The sequence below is a fragment of the Pan troglodytes genome, chromosome 3 (genome assembly GCF_028858775.2).
Source record: "Pan troglodytes isolate AG18354 chromosome 3, NHGRI_mPanTro3-v2.0_pri, whole genome shotgun sequence".
Classification (NCBI taxonomy): domain Eukaryota; kingdom Metazoa; phylum Chordata; class Mammalia; order Primates; family Hominidae; genus Pan; species Pan troglodytes.
The window spans coordinates 16,007,969-16,032,882 of record NC_072401.2 but is presented as its reverse complement, the minus strand read 5'-3'; the positions used below and the strand labels follow the sequence as shown (position 1 = coordinate 16,032,882).

At 41.4% G+C, this 24,914-nt stretch overlaps 1 protein-coding gene across 13 annotated transcripts in view; it reads right to left on the bottom strand.

The window, feature by feature from the left end:
• The window catches only part of CC2D2A (coiled-coil and C2 domain containing 2A), a 142,128-nt gene that overhangs the window by 75,676 nt on the left and 41,538 nt on the right, over nucleotides 1-24,914 (bottom strand). For 12 of the 13 annotated variants that reach the window (XM_009447370.5, XM_063808637.1, XM_063808638.1 and 9 more), the window contains 5 exons: nucleotides 15,236-15,337; nucleotides 14,058-14,234; nucleotides 10,610-10,772; nucleotides 9,474-9,610; nucleotides 8,724-8,855 (listed from right to left, as the gene is read on the bottom strand). In XM_009447370.5, coding sequence (XP_009445645.3) covers nucleotides 8,724-8,855; nucleotides 9,474-9,610; nucleotides 10,610-10,772; nucleotides 14,058-14,234; nucleotides 15,236-15,337 — 711 coding nt within the window. The remainder of the gene's footprint in view (nucleotides 1-8,723; nucleotides 8,856-9,473; nucleotides 9,611-10,609; nucleotides 10,773-14,057; nucleotides 14,235-15,235; nucleotides 15,338-24,914) is intronic. The other variant, XM_063808640.1, reaches the window with a different exon arrangement.

Below are 24,914 nucleotides of genomic sequence, written 5' to 3'. Positions count from 1 at the left end.
CCATACTATTAGAGAGAAAGACCTCTAGTTCCTTTTCTCCTTGTTGTATCTGTTCCCTTTCTTATATATCAAGAACTATTATGAACACAGTAACAACAATTTCTTTCAAGAATCTTCGCTTGGATTTATAGAAGGAAAAACCACTGGGACATGGATCAGCTTCCACTGGTCTTTTGTATCTTATGAAAGCCCTGGGTGGCCTTTCAGAGATCAGATCTGGTCATTAATATCCCTACACTTCAGACTGCAACAATGGAGGGCCATTTTTTTTTCTCTTTCATTCAGGTATAAGTATTCAATTATAAACTGCATTAGTATTAGAAGTTTTTAATCTCCATGTGACCACTCTGTGTTTTATAACCCAGATTACCTGGATTAATTAAAAATTTCCACCTCACAAATACATGTACAACTAGACTTCAAACCACAGACATAATGGAAAATTCCTCTCTAATTGCTTTGCAGCTGCTCATTCTTGCTTTGCCTTGCCTCTTACCTATGGGGTTCCAGAGTTATGAGATCACTCAGGGTGTGGCTCTCAGGTTCCATCTTGTACGCTTCTTGGTATGAGTAAATAACGTGGGTAGAGTGGTTCTATTTACTTGTAATGCAACTTAGGTCACCTGTACTTTGCATCTCCTTCCACAAATCTGCATTAGCCTAAGTTCCAAAACCTGCTAGTGGTCTCTGCCTTAGACTCAGCTCAAGCAAGTGTAAAAGTGTTTCAGGACACTTAGTAGTCATTGGGCTAACTGGATCAAAAGACCCCAACTCTCTTCCTATTAGGGAGAAAGACACCTAGTTCCTTGTCTTTCTTTTTGTTGCATCTGTTTTCCTTTCTTATTTATTGACAACTATCATAAACACAATAGCAACAATTACTCCCAAGGAGGGATAATATTTAGAGTATATTTTAACTTTAAAATTGATTTGATTTTTTAGTCTTCAACTGAAAACTGAAATGCTAAGAGGTGATGAATATGGATTATCTATTGATGTTCTCACCATGTGCAGAGATGCATACCAAAGGAGAAAAAAAAATTAAAGCCGGGTGCGGTGGCTCACGCCTGTAATCCCAGCACTTTGGGAGGCCAAGGTGGGCAGATCACGAGGTCAGGAGATCGAGACCATCTTGGCTAACACGGTGAAACCCCGTCTCTACTGAAAATACAAAAAAATTAGCCGAGCGTGGTGGCGGGCGCCTGTAGTCCCAGCTACTTGGGAGGCTGAGGCAGGAGAATGGCGTGAACCCGGGAGGCAGAGCTTGCAGTGAGCCAAGATTGCGCCACTGCACTCCAGCCTGGGCAGCAGAGTGAGACTCCATCTCAAAAAAAAAAAAAAAAAAAATTAAAAATTTTACAGAAGGCCGAGTGCAGTGGCTCATGCCTGTAATCCCAGCCCTTTGGGAGGCCAAGGCGGGTGGATCACGAGGTCAGGAATTCAAGACCAGCCTGGCCAAGATGGTGAAATCCCATCTCTACTAAAAATACAAAAGTTAGCCGGGTTTGGTGGCGGGTGCCTATAATCCCAGCTACTCGGGAGGTTGAGGCAGAGAATTGCTTGAACCCAGGAGGCGGAGGTTGCAGTGAGCTGAGATTACACCACTGCACTCCAGCCTGGGCAACAGAGCGAGGCTCTGTCTCAAAACAAACAAACAAAAATGTACAGAAAATTAATAATCATTGGTAAGTTTAAAATACAAGTTTCTACATTTGCCCTGAAAAAATAATAGCAACAAAGTCTGGGTCCACCTCAGAGCCTGCAGTAGATTCTAGAATTATTATTCTGGTCTTCCCTGGGAAGATTTCTCCTTTCCCGTCTTCTGGAAACATGCCATGTTTTCTGGACATGAGGTTAGTGGATAATGATCCACTTGCCACTGACTAGAGTTTATTTTTTGGTATTGATAATGTGAACTGTGGGGAAAAATATGATTCTTTCCTTCTGGAGTTGTTAAGCTTAGGCTATCAAAGGACACATCCCCTTATGTGTAGAGAATTCTGTCATGCTTGCAATTGCAGAGAATGAGGCCCACCAGTATTCAAGAAGAATCAGAGAAAAGAGGGGTGGAAGAGAGGCCTGCCGGCATCAAATCCCTGGTCCTAGCCCCTGAGACCTTGTTTCCTAAAGGTTCTCCTTCATTTTATGATTTATTCCCAGATCCTTTCCAGTTTTTTGAGCCACTAAGTTCCCTCTTTGCTTAAGCTAGTTTGTGATGGGTTTCTGTCATATGCAACCAACAGAGTCTTGTGTAGTGAAGTGCTTAGAACGCAGCAGATTAACAATGCTTTGGTGAAAAACTGGTGAGAACAATGATGGGAAAGTGACAGTTTTATCTAGTGGTACCTCTGCGGGAGCTTGGAATCATGACACAGTCCTCCAATGGGTATGCAGTTCTGAAAAAGGGAGGCTCCTGCACATTGCGGGGCCTTTAACACCTGCTTCCATTTCTGTCTTTCCAGCCAAGGCACAAAGTCTCTTTATGGCCAAGCTAAGATTGCTCCCTCTGTATTCCCAGAATTTAGCACAGCTAAGAATATAGTAGACTTTTAGTTAAGTATTTTTTAGTTAAGGATGGAAGTAATAAAAAAGGAAGGAAGGAAGGAAGGACAAAGGAAGGAGAGAGAAGGAAGAGGGATGTTTGTACTGCTTTTCAACAACTTTTTTTTTTTTTTTGAGATGGAGTTTTGCTCTTGTCACCCAGGTTAGAGTGCAATGGCATGTTCTCTGCTCACTGCAACCTTCGCCTCCTAGGTTCAAGCAATCTCCTGCCTCAGGCTCCTGAGTAGCTGAGATTACACCCACCCACCACCCCCACCTAATTTTTGTATTTTTAGTAGAGACGGGTTTCACCATGTTGGCCAGGCTGGTCTTGAACTCCTGATCTCAGGTGATCTGCCCACCTCGGCCTCCCAAAATGCTGGGATTATAGGTGTGAGCCACTGCGCCAGGCCTGCTTTTCAACAACTTTAACCCTACTTTGCTATCATGATTGGGCAAACTGCATTTTATATTGTTTATGTTTTACCTGCAATGTCCTATCTAGCATTTTAATTTTTTACTTTTGCACTAATTACTTCATAAGATGTATTAAATTGTATTCTTTCTTATTGGATGTTTAACAGTTTTTCTTTGCATGACAGCTAATTCCTTTTTGCATTTTTCTGTCTTTAATTGTCTCATCTCAATTTAAGAACATCCTAATATTGAGACAATATTAGGAACAGAATATTTCACTTTTAAAAACTATCCTTTCCCCCCTCTGTAATTAAAAAAAAACATTCAAAAAGGCAGGGCTGAATACCAACTCCCTTCTAAATAAAACTCTTAAATTCTCTAATAGGAGGGCGCATGATCCATCATTTGAGTCAATAGCATAGTATTTCTAACCAAAGAACAACTGGGCTTGACTCAAACGGGTGATCAGTGTTGGTCGATCCTGCCAGGTGAAGTTAGCATCAGGCCCAAGTGCTCTGAGGCATAAATTCATCAAGGCTCTGTTAAGGGCCCAAGGAAATGCCAACTTTTGTTTTCTTAACATTTTTCCTTGTATGTATGTATGTATGCATGTATGCATGTATTTTTTAGAGACAAGGTCTCGCTCTGTCAACCAAGCTGGCGTGCAGTGGTGTGATAATAGCTCACTACAACCTTGAGCTCCTGGGCTCAAGTGATCCTCCTGCTTCAGCCTCCTGAGTAGCTGGGACCACAGGCATGTGCCACCATGTCTGGTTACCTTTTTATTTTTTGTAGAGGTAGGGGGGTCTCACTATGTTGTCCAGGCTGTTCTCAAATTCATGGCCTCAAGCAAACCTCCCACATTAGCCTCACAAAGCTTTGGGATTACAGGTGTGAGCCCCTGCTCCTAGCTGTAATTGCCAACTTTTGATTTGGCACTCTGACTTGGTTTTCCATTATGCAGATGCCAGGACTAAACCAGAACCTAAGGAAAGCTAGTATTTTGCAGGATAGACAGCTGAGTCAGAGATAGGCATAGAAAAGAAGGAATTTCTTTTAATACACGCAGCAAAGTCATTTTAATGACATTCAATTTGCGCTTTTATTGAGGTATTTCTATGTGCCAGGCACACTGCTAAGTGCAAATTAAGAAGAAGACTGTAATCCAGTTCTGGTCCCTAAGTCACTTTCAGCATAGCCAGAGAGGAGAAAGAAAATGGATTAACAGTACATGAGCAAAACAATCTTCGCCTGCCGACCTATTGCCTTGCTCTTGCATCATGCCAGAAACTCCTAGGTGGAAAGTCTGTTTGGAAATAAGACTGAAAATAGAGGCTGTAGGCATTTAATTTTTTTTTTCTTAAAGGCAAGCCTATTTCATGGAATAATGGAAAAGCTATTTTTGGCAAGAGACAGACTGAATAAATGAAGGAAAAGGTTAAAGTAAATAAATACAATGATAAAAATGTTAATTGTGAAAGAAAAGCACTGTGTTTTGAATAATTGGAAGGTTACAATAATTACATTTTTAAAAAAGACTGAGGTATACAATTCAACAATAAACTTAGTAGGTGACCTGTTATGGAATAACAGATAGATATAATATCTCCTCCATTTAACTTAATCCCCTTTGCTTCTTTCTTGTGCAGTCTAAGACATTCTTCATGTTTTGTTGTGTTCAAAACATAGCCCTCCAATAAATGCCCTTGGAAGATGTCAGCCCCTTTGGACTTCTTCCTTCTCTAACTTCCTTTGCTCTGTGATGCTTTATGACAAGCCCCTGTCAGTAGAACTCTTCTTTCTTGACTTTCCTATTTCTGCTTGTATGATAGGAAGATTTTGCTTCTCAAAAGTATTGAAAGGAAACCATCTGTCCTTCTCTACCCACCCTTCCAGTCCTACTGGCTGCTTCCCAAGAGAGAAGGAAGGACATGTCTGACTGGAGAGTCAGCTGGAGCCCAAGATCCTTAGTCCAGGTTACCTGCAAAGCTAAGCAGTGTCCCCTAGCTGTCCTGTCTTAGCTGTCTCCAAGGAGAGGTTGTTTACTGGCCTGCATGGTCTGCTTGGCATTCCACCTGGTAAATACACCAGAGCCGCTTAGTTTATGTCTAGATGGGGAACCTAATTCGTGAGAAATGGAATAGGAAACCATCTGGTCTTGGGTTCAAGTGGCATTCTGCCATCTGGTTTTACCCTTAGTGCAAGGGATATCTGGATCCCTCTCTGATTCCAGTGTATTTCTAAATTAGTTTAGAATTTCAAAAGGAGACAGATGAGATCCATTGGCTCCCTCATGCCCTACCCTCCATATTAATTACTCTTCTGTTTTCTAACTTTAACCCACAATTCAGTGTTCGTCATATCTCTGTTTAATGGAATGGATGGATGGATGCTGATACAGATTGATGGATTATTCAATAAATGCATAAGTTGATATTGTTTTGATCACTAATTGTATTATGTATTTTTGTCATATAACCAAATAGATGATAAATTCCTCATGGGCTGGAACTTATCTTTACCCTTGTTTTGTAAATCTGCCTCCAGGATCACATTTCTGTACAAAGTAGCCATCCACTGATACTTGTCAGTAATAATATTTTATATAAATTTATAATTTTTAAAAGGTCATACTCATATATCACCTCAGTACTCATCATGACCCTATGAGGAAGAGAAAATGATTATTATTCCTATTTTTCAATTAAGGAAAAGTATCCAGAGAGGTAAAGGAACTTGCCCAAAGCTGCAAGCTAATTAGTTAGTAGGACAGCAGGACTGTACTCAGAATCCGCCTGGGCCTGTGTTTTCTCTATTCATCATTCCTCTTTATAGACAAAAATGATGATTGTTATACCAACCCCATTCTGTTTCATTTGATCAGTGCTGAATGTTACAAATTTAAAATTACACAGGTTTCTGAAGGAGGCAGTCCCAGTGATATGGTTTGGCTGTGTCCCCACCCAAAACTCATCTTGAATTGTAACTCCCACAATTCCCTCATGTCATGAGAGGAACCGGGTGGGAGGTGATTGAATTATGGGGGTGGGTCTTTCCTGCGCCGTTCTTATGATGGTGAATGAATTTTATGAGATCTGATTGTTTTAAAAATGGGAGTTTCCCTGCACAAGCTCTCTTTTTGCCTGCTGCCATCCATGTTAGATGTGACTTGCTCCTCCTTGTCTTCCACCATGATTGTGAGGCCTCCCCAGCCATGTGGAACTGTAAGTCCATTAAACCTCTTTCTTTTGTAAATTGCCCAGGCTTGGGTATGTCTTTATCAGCAGCATGAAAATGGACTAATACAATAAATTGGTACCAGAAGTGCGGTACTACTGAAAAGATACCCAAAAATGTGGAAGCAACTTTGGAACTGGTAGGCAGAGGCTGGAACAGTTTGGAGGGCTCAGAAGAAGACAGGAAAATGTGGGAAAGTTTGGAACTCCCTAGAGACTTGTTGAATGGCTTTGACCAAAATGCTGATAATAATATGGACAATGAAATCCAGGCTGAGGTGGTCTCAGATGGAGATGAGGAACTTGTTGGGAACTGGAGCAAATGTGACTTGTTATATTTTAGCAAAGAGACTGGTGTCATTTTGCCTCTGCCCTAGAGATTTGTGGAACTTTGAACTTGAGAGAGAGATGATTTAGGGTATCTGGCAGAAGAAATTTCTAAGCAGCAAAGCATTCAAGAGGTGACTTGGGTGCTGTTAAAGACATTCAGTTTTATAAGGGGAGTATAAAAGTTTGGAAGATTTGCAGCCTTACAATGTAATAAAAAAGAAAATCCCATTTTCTGAGGAGAAATTCAAACCGGCTGTAGAAATTTGCATAAGTAACATGGAGCCGAATGTTTATCACCAAGACAATGGGGAAAATGTCTCCAGGGCATGTCAGAGGTCTTCACAGCATCCCCTCCCATCACAGGCCTGAAGGCCTAGGAGGAAAAAAATGTTTTCTTAGGCCAGGCCTAGGGTCCCCATGCTGTGTGCAGTCTAGGGACTTGATGCCCTGTGTCCCAGCTACTCCAGCCATGACTAAAAGAAGCCAAGGTACAACTGGGGCCATGGCTTTAGAGGGTGCAAGCCCAAGTCCTGGCAGCTTCCACATGGTGTTGAGCCTGAGAGTACACCGAAGTCAAGAACTGAGGTTTGAGAACCTCTGCCTAGATGTATGGAAATGTCTGGATGCCCAGGCAGAAGTTTGCTGCAGGGGGAGGGCTCTCATGGAGAACCTCTGCTAGGGCAGTGCAGAAGGGAAATGTGCGGTTGGAGCTCCCACACCGAGTTCCTACTGGGGCACTGCCTAGTGGAGCTATGAGAAGAGGGCCACTGTCCTCCAGACCCCAGAATAGTAGATCCACTGACAGCTTGCACTGTGTACCTGGAAAAGCTGCAGACACTCAACACCAGCTCATGAAAGCAGCCGGGAGGGAGGCTGTACCCTGCAAAGCCACAGAAGTGAAGCTGCCCAAGACCATGGGAACCTAACTCTTGCATCAGCATGACCCGAATGCGAGACATGTTTACCCAATACCTGTACCTCCATTGTATCTAGGAAGTAACGAACTTGTTTTTGATTTTACAGACTCATAGGCAGAAGGGACTTGCTTTGTCTCAGATGAGATGTTAGACTATGGACTTTTGAGTTGATGCTGAAATGAGTTAAAACTTTGGGGGAGTTGTTGGGAAGGCAATGATTGGTTTTGAAATGTGAGGACAGATTTGGGAGGGGCCAGGGGTGAAATGATATGGTTTGGCTGTGTTCCTACCCAAATCTCATCTTGAATTGTAACTCCCACAATTCCCAGGTTTCATGGGAGGAACCGGGTGGGAGGTGATTGAATTATGGGGGTGGGTCTTTCCTGCACTGTTCTCATGATAGTGAATGAGTTTCACAAGATCTGATGGTTTTATAAATGGGAGTTTCCCTGCACAAGCTCTCTTTTTGCCTGCCGCCATCCATGTAAGACGTGACTTGCTCCTCCTTGCCTTTTGCCATGATTGTGAGGTCTTCCCAGCCATGTAGAACTGTAAGTCCATTAAACCTCTTTTTTTTGTAAATTGCCCAGTCTTGGTTATGTCTTTATCAGCAGCGTGATAACAGATTAATACACCCAGGAAAGCAAGAGCAATGCAATTAAATATGAGGGCAGGGAACTGTAATGATAGCCAGCAGTTACTAAGGTCTGTTTTAGGCACTTATGTGGATTACCTCATTCAATTTACACAGCAAGCCTGGGAGGCAGACACTGCTATCGTGCCTACCTTACAGATGAAGACATTGAGGCATGAGAGACTAATGGCCAAGTTCACCCAGTGAATGGTAGAGCAAGGGCTGGAATTAGGCAGCTTGTTACCAGACTCAGGAAAATACAATATAAAGGATTTGCAAGGATAGAAACTCTCCGGTTATATAATAAAGAGACAACAAATGGGAAGTGATCCTGCAGCAAATGTGAGACAACAAAAGAAAAGAGAGGGCAAAAGAAGAAAAATAAGGGTAGCTAACCTGGATGTGTGAAAAAAGATGCAGACTCAGTCATTCCTAGCTAGGAAACTCACTCCTTGTTTAAGAAGGGATGCATTGAGTATAATTAGACTTACTCTTACATAATATGCCTGATGTTTGTTCTTTATGTGTAAGATAGTGAATTATTTAAAAAATTAAAGTAGAATGTTATAAATATAGCACCCCAAGCTATTCAGAAAGCAAAGCACTTTCAATTTCATTTAATAAAAGTGGAGAGAGGGGAGTGTCTACCTTTTTATACAGTGTTTCAAGCTCTGCCTTAATGCTCTGCTCCTGTGTTAGTACTGGCGGCCTTGAAGGAAATGGCTTGATGGGGTTTGGCAGAGCTAGGATCCTGCCGTCATCTCCAAACCATCTTCTTTCCTGTAGATGAAGCAGAGGGAATGGCAACATTTTCTTCTAATCGAACAGAAAATGGTTCACAACACAAACAACATTTCTTGAAAATTCTGTGTCAACATATATATTTCATGTACTTCCTCCCCCAACAGAACTGTAAAAGTTCTGTTTCCATTAGAAATCAAGTCTTCACTAACACTTCTCACAATTGATTTAAAATATACACCCTGGCTTCCTAAAAAGTATTTTAAAGAGCTTAAATGAATGCTTAAGAAAAATTTATCTTCTATTAATTAAACATTTAAGAAAAAAAACACAGAATAAAAACTCAAAAGTGAAACTATTCTACCTATGGATAATTTAAAAATTCTGTCAAGTAGGAAAATGTTGCCAGGATCTGGTTTAGCAGGAAAAGCCCAGATCTAGCTAGCAAAGATGGGTTTTGAGCAGTTGAGAAGTTATGTTATTTGAGGATCAATAAATGTACTGAGAGAGAAAGTTTAAAAAAAAAAAAGAATCACTTTCTGTGGATAACCTCAAGAGGAAATGAGTACAGTGGATGCAATGACTGCCCTGTTAGGAAAATAAAAGCTATGTCTAGTGTGCCCAGGCTACACCTGAGAGCAGAGGGTGCACACTTACGGGGTCCTGCATCAGCAATCTGTTCTCCATGATGTTCTGATTGGTGCGTGCCACCTCTGGTCTTACCCCGGTGTAAAGGCCTTCATCTTCCAGGAACCTGGGCTGTACATTCTCAGGAAGCTTTTTATATGTAGGGACTAGATCGTTTATAAATAAATAAAATAAACATTAGGGCCAATCTAAATATCTCAAACTGCAGTTTGGTGAATTAATCACCAGAGATTTCATTTATGTTCTTAGAAAATGCAAATTTTCCAAATTAATTTTTAAAAGCAGAACCAAGGAAAAGATGAATGTGCTCACTTGTAGCAGTATGTTGTAGAATCAGGTATTTAAAGAAAACGCCTAAAAATTTAATATGTAACTCATCAGTGTGGCATACTGAGAAGAAGGTAGTATTCAAATCATAGGATGAGGGACAAGTTTTAGTTCTATTACTCTTCAGCTGGGTGAATTAGGGCCAGGCACTTCTTTGAACTCTCTCCTCCTGTACAAAAGAGATACTAATCTACTTAACTGGGCTTCTGGGAGAATTAAATGAGGTAAAGTATGAGGACGTGCTTTGTAAATGAACAAGTTTATTTGATTGAACGTGATCATTACCTCATTTATTCATTCACGGCTTTATTCATTCCTAGAACACATCTTTACTGAGAGCCTCCTTGGGCCAGGCACAGATGAGACTCTGGGAATCCAGGCCAGGCCCCTGCTGCCTTGGAGCTTGAATCATAGTGGGAGTGACAGGCAGCAACAGGAAGCAAAGGTCTCTACAAGATCACGCCATAGAGTAGTAAGAAAATACACAGGAGATGGTGACTTAGGGAAGGTTGGGGATAAACTTAAGAAGAAAGAAAGGCTGTTCTCATAAACTCTAAGCCGCTGTAATGGATCACTGATTTGATAAAGGGTTCCCACAGTACTCTGGTATATCTTCCATTAGTCTATCAATAAGTGTTTGTTGAATGGATATTTTTCCATGTTGTGTTTTTTTTTGTTTGTTTGAAGATATTTCTTGATTGTTAGATTAGAAACTGGAATCAGTTCTGGAGATGAGGCATCCTTATACACTAGCCATATTTCATGACAAGGTAAGTGACGATGTCTAAGCTGAACAAGAAAATAAAAAGAGCAAGTACCTGTCTGCCTACTGGGTATGAAGAGCATTTCTCTTTCCATCTGCAGCCGATCATGGATACTTTCATAATCTGCAGGTCTGACTGCTACAAAATCGTCAGCCACGTGATCTAAGCCCAATAGGAAGTCCTCGGCATCATCACCATTAAGCAGTTCTTCCTCATCCTGCATAATGTTAAAAAGTAACAAGAAAAAATCATGCTAAGATTCTTAGTTAGAAAAATAATTCACAATACCAAACTCATGAAACTTAACATTTCCTACAACTTTATCTTTTCCTTTTTTTAAAAAAGTGAAAGCATAGAACTATATAACCTTTCGTATTTAACAAGTGGGTTTTTAAAAAAATTGTTTTGCAGTATTCTGCACACCTGGAAGATGTCAAAATCAGAGATGGCTGTTTCAGAAGAGAAGTGGTAAGCAAAACAATCAAAATCCCAACAAATCTGGCCTCCTATGAGACTGCTTGCTTCTTGCCATTTATGTAAAGAATTGGGCTCATAATTTACGTAGCAGTTTAACCTTCCACCTGGCACTAAACCAAGGGAAAAGGCACCAAGTGTATAGGTGCACAGTCCACACACCCTGTTCAGACTGCCTGGGTTTAAATCCCAGCTTCACCATATACTGCCTGAGGAACTTGAAACAGCTTATTTAACCTTCTGATCCTCAGTTTCCTCACTTATAAGACAGTTATAGTAATAGAGTTTACCTCTAAGCACTTTGTGGGGATAAAATTAAATGATACACTTAAAAATTCAAAGCAAAGAGGCTATAATCACAAATGTTAGCTGACATATATTGATTTTGTTTGGATATTTTCTAAACGTCTTCTCCTCCTTCCTCTTCTTTTTCTTTCTCTTCCTCCTTCTTTTAAAAATTTAAACCTGGTGTCCATTTATGAGCAACATCTTTTAAAATCCTGTGGAGACTTTCAGGTAGCTAAAGACAATGATGGCAGTCTAGCTACCTGCCTCTTAAGATTTCCTCCCCAAGTACACAAAAGAATAAGAAGGAAAAAGGGAATCTATGTAGAAACCATGCTTTTAACTTAACTTGAAGACAGAGAATGCCAAAACATCAAACAAGTGAAAAGAGAAAGATCACCAGATGGCAGTGTGTAATCTTCCTTCTCCTGCCCCACCTCTGCTTCGTGGTGAGCAAAATCACCCAGAGAAAAACTGCAGAGAAGACAGAAAAGGGGAGCTAGCGAAAGGGGCTACAGAGTATCTAAAACTTTGTTCAAAAAGACTAAATGAACCTTGAAGACGAAAATACTTTAAAAGTGTCTGGGCAGAGCAGAGCATGGACTATAGGGAAGGGCTTCCAAATGTGTGTGATTTAAAAGAGCAGTTTTAGGAACACAGAGCTTCTGGGGCAGTGAATAGGCAAAAGGAAGGGAGAAGTGGCCTTTGGAGGAAAGTGCCATAATTTCAGAAGATATTCACAATTGGAGACTTCTATCTTCAACAGGTGAAGCCCAATTCTCCTCCATTTGAGAGTGCACTACGTCTCGTGACTTGCTTCTCCTGAGTAGAATATGGCAGAAGTGACAGTATGTGGCTCCTGAGACTAGGTCATAAAAGGAACTGTGGCTTCTTTTTTGGGTTCTCTCCTAGATCACTTGCTTTTGGGAAGTTAGCTGTCATGTCAGGAGGACACTCAAGCAATGTTGAATGACCTGAATGCTGATTTGTAGAATGATTGCTATAGAATAAGCTAAAATATTCCCAAGCTTCTGTAGATCTAGGTAAAAAAAGTACATTTCTGGGAGGCATTTTTCAAGGGAGGAGATTGTAAGTGAAGCACAGAAGTATGCCAATTATGCGAATATTAGAATATCCTAGTGTGTTTTCCTTATTTTTAATGTGGTGAAATATATATAACATGAAGTCCACCATTTTAACCTTTTTTTTTTTTTTGAGACAGAGTCTTGCTTTGTCATCTAGGCTGGAGTGCAATAGCGCAATCTTGGCTCACTGCAACGTCCGCCTCTCGTGTTCAAGTAATTCTCCTGCCTCAGCCTCCTGAGTAGCTGCATTACAGGTGCCTGCCACCACACCCAGCTAATTTTTGTAACTTTAGTAGAGACAGGGTTTCACCACGTTGGCCAAGCCTGGTCGTGAACTCCTGACCTTAGGTGGTCCGCCCTCCTCGGCCTCCCAAAGCTGGGATTACAGGCCACCACACCCGGCCCATTTTAACCATTTTTAGGTGAACAGTTCAGTGGCATTAAGTAAATTCATATTGTGATTCTACCCTTACCACCATCCATCCATCTTCCCAGACTGAAATTCTATACCCATTAAACATTCCCTCCTTCCTCTAACCTCTGACAACCACCATTCTACTTTCTGTCTCTGTGATTTTGATGATACAATGTAGCTCATATAAGTGAAATCACACAATATTTATTCTTTTGTGACTGGCTTATTTTTCTTAGTGTAATGTCTTCAAGGTATATCTATGTTGTGGCATGTGTCAGAATTTCCATGCTTTCTGCGGTTGTATAATATTCCATTGTGTATTTTTGTTTATCCCTTTATCTTCCGATGAACACTTGGGTTGCTTCTACTTTTTGGCTTTTGTGAATAATGCTGCTATGAACATTGGTGCACAAGTATATGTTCAAATTCTTGTCTTCAGTGTTTTTGGATATATACACAGAGTGGAATTGAATTGCTGGATCATATTGTAAATCTGTGGTTAACTTTTGAAGGACCACCATACTGTTTTTCACAGCAGCTGCACTGTTTTACATGGCTACAAGCAACGCACCAAAGTCCAATTTCTCCATATCCTCTATAACACTTATTTTTTGATAAGCGCCATTCTAATGGATGTGCAGGGGTATCTCATTGTGGGTTTGATTTGCATTTCCCTTATGATGATTGGTGTTAAGAATCTTTTTATGGGCTTATTGTCTATTTGTATGTCTTCTTTGAAGAAATGTCTATTCAATACCTTTGCGCATTTTTAAATGGCGTATTCTCCTTTTATCTCACACATACCACCCACAATTGCAGAATTTGAGTTGTAGCCTGGGTGCGGTGTTTGGGCACAAAAAGCTGCTTACTTTGTAAGGTTGTGGTAAGAGAGAGACCAAGATTTCATTTGCCTTGCAGAGGAACATATTTTGCACATGGAATAAATACTAATCATTACGTGGAGTCTAGCAAGAAAAACCCTCAAGCCACATTATTTAATTCTTTTTTCCACAAAAGAAAAATAAACAGGTTTAATCAAGGTTCTTCCTACCACATTGTAGGGTCTAACCCAGAGCTACAGGGAGCCATGTGAATTCAGTACTTGGGATTTCAACTCAGACGTGGAGTGTCATTCTCCTGGTGGTGGCAGGTTTCTCCTCAGCCACTTTCTTTCTTGCAGGGACATCAGCTTTTTCCTCCTAGCCCTCCACCCACACCTCATTACCATCCTGATATTAAATACCATTTCCTTTCCTCCTCCTTGTGCAGGTGGTTCTTCTTCTTCCTCTTCCTCCTCCTCTTGATTAGTTCCCGCTCTATGTCTTGCTTTTGGTTTTTCCTCTGATCCTTCTGGTTCGGGATCAAAGTTGAAAGTAAAGAAGTTATAGGCCTCTTCTGCAGAAGGGAAGCCAGGTGGAACCTAACGAAAAGCAAGGAGCAATCGCAATTTCCCATTTATAAGCTGTAATGAGCTCTGCACAATTAACTGACAGCTGGCTTGATGCTAATGAGATCAGGCATATTCCAGGCCTCCGAAGCATATTGTCTTAGTTAAAGGTGTGAGATTACTGGTAATAAACTTTAATATCTGCCACAGGCAGTTGGAGGCCTCCTTTAATAGTAACTCTAATTAGTGACTTTAAAAAACCCCAGCAATTATTTACATTCCAATAAGTAAATAAATATTTATAGCAGTAAACACTTTAGATAAGATTATTAAAATGACAAACAGTGGATTTATTGTTTTATCGGCCAATGCTGAGATAGTTTTGTTGTATTATGAGAAATATAGAATTTTAAACAAATGACCTTTTTTTGTTGTTTCTCTTTTGGAGTTAGTACTCTCCTTTTTTCCTATAATGAAAGCCGGGGCAACTTCAGAGCTGAACAAACTGTCTTATCACCAACATTTCCTGTCTTTCCATGCACTCCCTCTTCCTCAAGTCAGGCAATATTCTGATCTCTCCAGTTAGTATGAAAGTTGGAATCACTTCTCATACTTTTTTCTTGCAAACTGCATGGCAACAGGAGTCAGGTTATATATGTAGTCATTTATTTATTTTTAATTAAGAGATGAGGTCTCACTCTGTCACCCAGGCTGGAATGCAGTGGCACAATCATGGCTCACTGCAGCTTCGACCTCATGGGCTCAAGTGATCCTCCCATCTCAGCCTCCCAGGTAGCTTGGACCACAGGTGTGTGCCACCATGTCTGGCTAATTTTTGTATTTTTTGTAGAGATGGGGTTTCACCATGTTGTCCAGGCTGGTCTTGAACTCCTGTGCTCAATATATCTGCCTGTCTTGGCCTCCCAAAGCGCTGGGATTGCAGGCGTGAGCCACCACACCCAGCCTGTAGTCATTTCTCATTGGATATTTGTAAAAAACACAAACAAATGATTTTAAAAAACAAGATTTCTCACCTGGGGTTTAGGCTTGATTTTTCGTGCAGAATCACGGAACTTGACTCTTGAATAACTTTGGGAGTCAATTTCTTGTTGAGTCCTTTCTACCTCTTTCCCTGGCTATATGAGTGGGAAAAAATGATAGATAAACCATTTAACCCAAGAAACTTAGGCTGTTCTAAAATGAAGGTTAACCCCCCCACCCCAAAGGCTTATCTTCTGACTGCTGCTGCATCTTATCATTCCTAAGGCATGGAATGCTGGCAAATTTCAAATGCAGTCATGCGCTCCATAGCGACAGCCTGTAGAACTGCATGCATGACGGAGGTCTCATAGACTATAAATACGGTATTTTTACTGTACCCTTTTTATGTTTACATAAAAAAATACTTACCATTGTGTTACATTGCTATGGTATTTAGAAAAGTAACATGCTCTTCAGGTTTGCAGCCTTGGTGTGTAGTTGGCTATGCCATTTAGGTTTGTGTAGACACATTCACACAATGGGTTCACACAATGACGAAAATGCCTGAGAACACATTTCTCAGAACATATCCCCATCACTAAATGATGCATGACTGCATATTTGAAGGTTGATGTTGATATTTTCTTACTCAACTCGTCTCTCTCAAGACTAAACAAATGTAAAATTGTATACTCAATAAGCTTTAAAATGAAAACTGTTGGAGGAGCCAAGATGGCCGAATAGGAACAGCTCCGGTCTACAGCTCCAGCGTGAGCGACGCAGAAGACAGGTGATTTCTGCATTTCCATCTGAGGTACCGGGTTCATCTCACTAGGGAGTGCCAGACAGTGGGCGCAGGCCAGTGGGTGCGCGCACCATGCGCGAGCCGAAGCAGGGCGAGGCATTGCCTCACCTGGGAAGCGCAAGGGGTCAGGGAGTTCCCTTTCCCAGTCAAAGAAAGGGGTGACGGACGCACCTGGAAAATCTGGTCACTCCCACCCGAATATTGCGCTTTTCAGACCGGCTTAAAAAACGGCGCACCACGAGACTATATCCCACACCTGGCTCGGAGGGTCCTACGCCCACGGAGTCTCGCTGATTGCTAGCACAGCAGTCTGAGATCAAACTGCAAGGCGGCAGCGAGGCTGGGGGAGGGGCGCCCGCCATTGCCCAGGCTTGCTTAGGTAAACAAAGCAGCCGGGAAGCTCCAACTGGGTGGAGCCCACCACAGCTCAAGGAGGCCTGCCTGCCTCGGTAGGCTCCACCTCTGGGGGCAGGGCACAGACAAACAAAAAGACAGCAGTAACCTCTGCAGACTTAAATGTCCCTGTCTGACAGCTTTGAAGAGAGCAGTGGTTCTCCCAGCACGCAGCTGGAGATCTGAGAACGGGCAGACTGCCTCCTCAAGTGGGTCCCTGACCCCTGACCCCCGAGCAGCCTAACTGGGAGGCACCCCCCAGCAGGGGCACACTGACACCTCACACGGCAGGGTATTCCAACAGACCTGCAGCTGAGGGTCCTGTCTGTTAGAAGGAAAACTAACAAACAGAAAGGACATCCACACTGAAAACCCATCTGTACATCACCATCATCAAAGACCAAAAGTAGATAAAACCACAAAGATGGGGAAAAAACAGAACAGAAAAACTGGAAACTCTAAAACGCAGAGCATCTCTCCTCCTCCAAAGGAACGCAGTTCCTCACCAGCAACAGAACAAAGCTGGATGGAGAATGACTTTGACGAGCTGAGAAAAGAAGGCTTCAGACGATCAAATTACTCTGAGCTACGGGAGGTCATTCAAACCAAAGGCAAAGAAGTTGAAAACTTTGAAAAAAATATAGAAGAATGTATAACTAGAATAACCAATACAGAGAAGTGCTTAAAGGAGCTGATGGAGCTGAAAACCAAGGCTCGAGAACTACGTGAAGAATGCAGAAGCCTCAGGAGCTGATGCGATCAACTGGAAGAAAGGGTATCAGCGATGGAAGATGAAATGAATGAAATGAAGCGAGAAGGGAAGTTTAGAGAAAAAAGAATAAAAAGAAATGAGCAAAGCCTCCAAGAAATATGGGACTATGTGAAAAGACCAAATCTACGTCTGATTGGTGTACCTGAAAGTGATGGGGAGAATGGAACCAAGTTGGAAAACACTCTGCAGGATATTATCCAGGAGAATTTCCCCAATCTAGCAAGGCAGGCCAACGTTCAGATTCAGGAAATACAGAGAACGCCACAAAGATACTACTCGAGAAGAGCAACTCCAAGACACATAATTGTCAGATTCACCAAAGTTGAAATGAAGGAAAAAATGTTAAGGGCAGCCAGAGAGAAAGGTCGGGTTACCCTCAAAGGGAAGCCCATCAGACTAACAGCAGATCTCTCGGCAGAAACCCTACAAGCCAGAAGAGAGTGGGGGCCAATATTCAACATTCTTAAAGAAAAGAATTTTCAACCCAGAATTTCATATCCAGCCAAACTAAGCTTCATAAGTGAAGGAGAAATAAAATACTTTACAGACAAGCAAATGCTGAGAGATTTTGTCACCACCAGGCCTGCCTTACAAGAGCTCCTGAAGGAAGCACTAAACATGGAAAGGAACAACCGGTACCAGCCGCTGCAAAATCATGCCAAAATGTAAAGACCATCGAGACTAGGAAGAAACTGCATCAACTAACGAGCAAAATCACCAGCTAACATCATAATGACAGGATCAAATTCACACATAACAATATTAACTTTAAATATAAATGGACTAAATTCTCCAATTAAAAGACACAGACTGGCAAATTGGATAAAGAGTCAAGATCCATCAGTGTGCTGTATTCAGGAAACCCATCTCACGTGCAGAGACACACATAGGCTCAAAATAAAAGGATGGAGGAAGATCTACCAAGCAAATGGAAAACAAAAAAAGGCAGGGGTTGCAATCCTAGTCTCTGATAAAACAGACTTTAAACCAACAAAGATCAAAAGAGACAAGGCCATTACATAATGGTAAAGGGATCAATTCAGCAAGAAGAGCTAACTATCCTAAATATATATGCACCCAATACAGGAGCACCCAGATTCATAAAGCAAGTCCTGAGTGACCTACAAAGAGACTTAGACTCCCACACATTAATAATGGGAGACTTTAACACCCCACTGTCAACATTAGACAGATCAACAAGACAGAAAGTCAACAAGGATACCCAGGAATTGAACTCCGCTCTGCACCAAGCAGACCTAATAGACATCTACAGAACTCTCCACCCCAAATCAACAGAATATACATTTTTTTCAGCACCACACCACACCTATTCCAAAATTGACCACATAGTTGGAAGTAAAGCTCTCCTCAGCAAATGTAAAAGAACAGAAATTATAACAAACTATCTCTCAGACCACAGTGCAATCAAACTAGAACTCAGGATTAAGAATCCCACTCAAAGCCGCTCAACTACATGGAAACTGAACAACCTGCTCCTATATGACTACTGGGTACATAACGAAATGAAGGCAGAAATAAAGATGTTCTTTGAAACCAATGAGAACAAAGACACAACATACCAGAATCTCTGGGACGCATTCAAAGCAGTGTGTAGAGGGAAATTTATAGCACTAAATGCCCACAAGAGAAAGCAGGAAAGATCCAAAATTGACACCCTAACATCACAATTAAAAGAACTAGAAAAGCAAGAGCAAACACATTCAAAAGCTAGCAGAAGGCAAGAAATAACTAAAATCAGAGCAGAACTGAAGGAAATAGAGACACAAAAAACCCTTCAAAAAATCAATGAATCCAGGAGCTGGTTTTTTGAAAGGATCAACAAAATTGATAGACCGCTAGCAAGACTAATAAAGAAAAAAAGAAGAATCAAATAGACACAATAAAAAATGATAAAGGGGATATCAGCACCGATCCCACAGAAATACAAACTACCATCAGAGAATACTACAAACACCTCTATGCAAATAAACTAGAAAATCTAGAAGAAATGGATAAATTCCTCGACACATACACTCTCCCAAGACTAAACCAGGAAGAAGTTGAATCTCTGAATAGACCAATAACAAGAGCTGAAATTGTGGCAATAATCAATGGTTTACCAACCAAAAAGAGTCCAGGACCAGATGGATTCACAGCTGAATTCTACCAGAGGTACAAGGAGGAACTGGTACCATTCCTTCTGAAACTATTCCAATTAATAGAAAAAGAGGGAATCCTCCCTAACTCATTTTATGAGGCCAGCATCATTCTGACACCAAAGCCTGGCAGAGACACAACCAAAAAAGAGAATTTTAGACCAATATCCTTGATGAACATTGATGCAAAAATCCTCAAGAAAATACTGGCAAACCAAATCCAGCAGCACATCAAAAAGCTTATCCACCATGATCAAGTGGGCTTCATCCCTGGGATGCAAGGCTGGTTCAATATACGCAAATCAATAAATGTAATCCAGCATATAAACAGAGCCAAAGACAAAAACCACATGATTATCTCAATAGATGCAGAAAAAGCCTTTGACAAAATTCAACAACCCTTCATGCTAAAAACTCTCAATAAATTAGGTATTGATGGGACGTATCTCAAAATAATAAGAGCTATCTATGACAAACCCACAGCCAATATCATACTGAATGGGCAAAAACTGGAAGCATTCCCTTTGAAAACTGTCACAAGACAGGGATGCCCTCTCTCACCACTCCTATTCAACATAGTGTTGGAAGTTCTGGCCAGGGCAATTAGGCAGGAGAAGGAAATAAAGGGTATTCAATTAGGAAAAGAGGAAGTCAAATTGTCCCTGTTTGCAGACGACATGATTGTATATCTAGAAAACCCCATTGTCTCAGCCCAAAATCTCCTTAAGCTGATAAGCAACTTCAGCAAAGTCTCAGGATACAAAATCAATGTACAAAAATCACAAGCATTCTTATACACCAACAACAGACAAACAGAGAGCCAAATCATGAGTGAACTCCCATTCACAATTGCTACAAAGAGAATAAAATACCTAGGAATCCAACTTACAAGGGACGCGAAGGACCTCTTCAAGGAGAACTACAAACCACTGCTCAAGGAAATAAACGAGGATACAAACAAATGGAAGAACATTCCATGCTCATGGGTAGGAAGAATCAATATTGTGAAAATGGCCATACTGCCCAAGGTAATTTACAGATTCAATGCCATCCCCATCAAGCTACCAATGCCTTTCTTCACAGAATTGGAAAAATCTACTTTAAAGTTCATATTGAACCAAAAAAGAGCCCACATTGCCAAGTCAATCCTAAGCCAAAAGAACAAAGCTGGAGGAATCACACTACCTGACTTCAAACTATACTACAAGGCTACAGTAACCAAAACAGCATGGTACTGGTACCAAAACAGAGATATAGATCAATGGAACAGAACAGAGCCCTCAGAAATAACGCCGCATACCTACAACTATTGGATCTTTGACAAACCTGAGAAAAACAAGCAATGGGGAAAGGATTCCCTATTTAATAAATGGTGCTGGGGAAACTGGCTAGCCATATGTAGGAAGCTGAAACTGGATCCCTTCCTTACACCTTATACAAAAATCAATTCAAGATGGATTAAAGATTTAAACGTTAGACCTAAAACCATAAAAACCCTAGAAGAAAACCTAGGCATTACCATTCAGGACATAGGCATGGGCAAGGACTTCATGTCCAAAACACCAAAAGCAATGGCAACAAAAGACAAAATTGACAAATGGGATCTAATTAAACTAAAGAGCCTCTGCACAGCAAAAGAAACTACCATCAGAGTGAACAGGCAACCTACAAAATGGGAGAAAATTTTCGCAACCTACTCATCTGACAAAGGGCTAATATCCAGAATCTACAATGAACTCAAACAAATTTACAAGAAAAAAACAAACAACCCCATCAAAAAGTGGGCGAAGGACATGAACAGACACTTCTCAAAAGAAGACATTTATGCAGCCAAAAACACATGAAAAAATGCTCACCATCACTGGCCATCAGAGAAATGCAAATCAAAACCACTATGAGATACCATCTCACACCAGTTAGAATGGCAATCATTAAAAAGTCAGGAAACTACAGGTGCTGGAGAGGATGTGGAGAAATAGGAACACTTTTACACTGTTGGTGGGACTGTAAACTAGTTCAACCATTGTGGAAGTCAGTGTGGCGATTCCTCAGGGATCTAGAACTAGAAATACCATTTGACCCAGCCATCCCATTACTGGGTATATACCCAAAGGACTATAAATCATGCTGCTATAAAGACACATGCACACGTACGTTTATTGCGGCATTATTCACAATAGCAAAGACTTGGAACCAACCCAAATGTCCAACAATGATAGACTGGATTAAGAAAATGTGGCACATATACACCATGGAATACTATGCAGCCATAAAAATGATTTCATGTCCTTTGTAGGGACATGGATGAAATTGGAAATCATCATTCTCAGTAAACTATCGCAAGAACAAAAAACCAAACACCGCATATTCTCACTCATAGGTGGGAGTTGAATAATGATATCACAGGGACACAGGAAGGGGAATATCACACTCTGGGGACTGTGGTGGGGTGGGGGGAGGGGGAGGGATAGCATTGGGAGATATACCTAATGCTAGATGATGAGTTAGTGGGTGCAGCGCACCAGCATGGCACATGTATACATATGTAACTAACCTGCACAATGTGCACATGTACCCTAAAACTTAAAGTATAATAAAAAAATAAAAAAAATAAAAAAAATAAAAATGAAAACTGTTGGCCAGATGCAGTGGCTCATGCTTGAACTCCCAGCACTTTGGGAGGCCAAGGTGGGCAGATCACCTGAGGTCAGGAGTTCAAGACCAGCCTGGCAAACATAGTGAAACCCACCTTTACTAAAAATACAAAGTTTAGCCAGGCGTGGTGGCGGGCGCCTGTAATCCCAGCTACTGGGGAGGCTGAGGCAGGAAAATCCCTTGAACCTGGGAGGCAGAGGTTGCAGTGAGCTGAGATTGCAGCACTGCACTCCAGCCTGGGAGATAGAGCAAGACTCCGTCTCAAAAAAAAAAAAAAAAAAAGTGTTATCTCATCCTATAAATTAAGATTATCCACTTCACAGAGGATCATTTCCAAACAGTCTATAAAGAAAAACATTAATAATGTCTGATTGTAAATAAGTCCAACACACATCCTCCAGGGTACATGGCCTGTCCTCACTGAAGCTCTGGTCCTGCTATTCACCCTGGGAAGCTGAGCCCTCTGCCTCTACTTGCTCTATGTGATAGTTATCATATGGGTATTCCCTTTTGCCTCTGAAAGCTAATCTGCAAGGTGCTGTTTCCAACTTCTTACCCATCTCTCCTTCTAATCCACCCCTTTTAAAACCCAGATACTCCTCCTTTTTCATGAAGCACAATCTAAATGTCAAGCAATTTTGAGCAATTCTAAGCCATCCCAGTAGCACATATAGGTGTTCATGGCAAGAAGGAACATACTTATTCTACCTATGACAGAAACTTGATCATTATTATATGGACAGAGAATTATTTCACAGCATGGAATAACTGTCACCCAACAACAGTAATGTAGTGTGCCATCTTCACTGGGGACCTTCAATATATCCTTCCCAAGTCCTACCTGTTCCTCAAGACCACACAAAGCTACTTCCTTTCTCCATCCTAAAATGAACTCTCTTTTTGGAATCAAATTGTCTGATTCATATCAGGCACTGTCCTGTAGAGCTTGGCAATTGAAACCATAGGCTCTAAAGTCTGACTGCCTGGCTTTGAATTTTAACTGTACCATTTACAACTTAGGCCACTTGAGTAGAGCATCAAATAAGGAAATGTACATAAAATATAACCAGTTAGGTGCATTAATGGTAGCCATTATTATCATATTACTAGCTTTTTCTTACATGTCTTTTTTTTGGTCTATAGTTTGTATTCATATGATACGACTAAACATTTTAGTTTAGCCCATGGGAAACCAGAGCCTGTGGCAAGGGTTTTTCTGTGCCTGTAGTTGACTCTGAGAAGTGACACCAAAGAACAGGAACTGGGGACTGGGAAGAATAAAGCAGGTGGAAAGTGAGTGCAGGAGAACTTGATTGACAAGGCTACCACTGTGGGCAAGAGAGTTTAACCCACAGGGATCCTCTGAGGAGTCACGTAGACTGCTTCTCAGAATTGTCCACCAGGGACACAGAAGAGGGGAATGTTTGTCTAATGGCTTCTGTCCCCCAGGTGGTTGGAGGGGCTCAGAAACAGATGGCCCAAAATATGGTGCTTTGACATGCTGAACTGAAGAAGAAGCCTCAAGTTCTCTCTGACCTCCCCTACCCTGAATGCCAAATTCCCTCTCTCTCCTAAAGCACAGGATGAGGTTGTTCTCTGAAGTTCCCTTAGCTGCCTGAGTCCAAACCTGCCAAAGAAGAAAACAGTGACCTTTGGTCCCTCTCCTGAGTGTTCATTAACTGTACCCATATCGCAGGAAGAAAGACTGAAATCCATCAACACACTTGGACAGACTTTAGTCAAAAACCATTGTCTGCTCTGCGGGCCCAACAGACTTTGTCCGAGGCCACTGTTATGTTCTTCAAGCCCATTGAATTCCCCTAAAAATCATTTGCTACTTGCTAAAATCACCCACACTTCTCCATCTCTCTTTCCTCTAGGATGAAGGGTACATAATTATCTGTACTCCTTGCACACTAATAAATGTGTGTGCCTTTTCTCCTATTAATCTGCCTTTTGTCAGCTGATTTTCAGTGAACTTTCAGAGGGTGACAAGGAAGTGTCCCCTTGGCCTCTACATAGTTGGTGATTGCACCAGAGGGTGTTAAGCCTCTGGTGCTTCCAGTCTTGCATATGTGTCAGAATACATGAGTAGGCCTCCACAAGCCTTCTGGAGAGGAAGGGATACCCTGGAATGAAACCTGGAGGTACAGCTAAAGTGAGGTGCTGTCAAATTTCACTTAGGTGCAGCTAGATGTCCAGTAATGGCCAGAATAAAAATGGGGGTGTCAGTTGGGTATAATCTATCATAATATCAAGCAACTGTATACAGTTTCCTTTTATGTTGAATTCTATACTTCTTCATTTTCTCATTTTGTAGTATTAAGGTTAAATAGTTATCTACCAACTCAATTGTACAGAAGTTGAAGCTGTGCTAATCAATACCTTCCACAATGCAATGCTAAATGAAGTTATTATTTGTCTCAGTATTTTAAATGTTTTTAAGGATGAGGAAAGAAGCAGATGAGTATTACCCAGTGTAAGGATTTTTTTTTTCTTTTTTTTTTTTTGAGATGGAGTCTTGTTCTGTCACCCAGACTGGAGTGCAGTGGCGCGATCTCAGCTCACTACAACCTCCGCCTCCCGGGTTCACGAGATTTTCCTGCCTCAGCCTCCTGAGTAGCTGGGATTACAGGCACCCGCCACCAAACCCGGCTAATTTTTTTTTTTGTATTTTTAGTAGAGACGGGGTTTCACTATGTTGGCCAGACTGGTCTCGAACTCCTGACCTCGTGATCCGCCCGCCTCAGCCTCCCAAAGTGCTGGAATTACAGACGTGAGCCACCACACCCGGCCTAGGATTTTTAAAAACTGCAGTAGAATAAAGATCAGATTCCTGTGCTTGGTCAGGAAGGCTTTTTAAGATTCTGCCAAGTGAGGTCGCCTTGTAAAATAGGGCTAAGACTTTCTCATGCATTGTTGATGATGCCATTCTATTCCTGTCTGCTGCA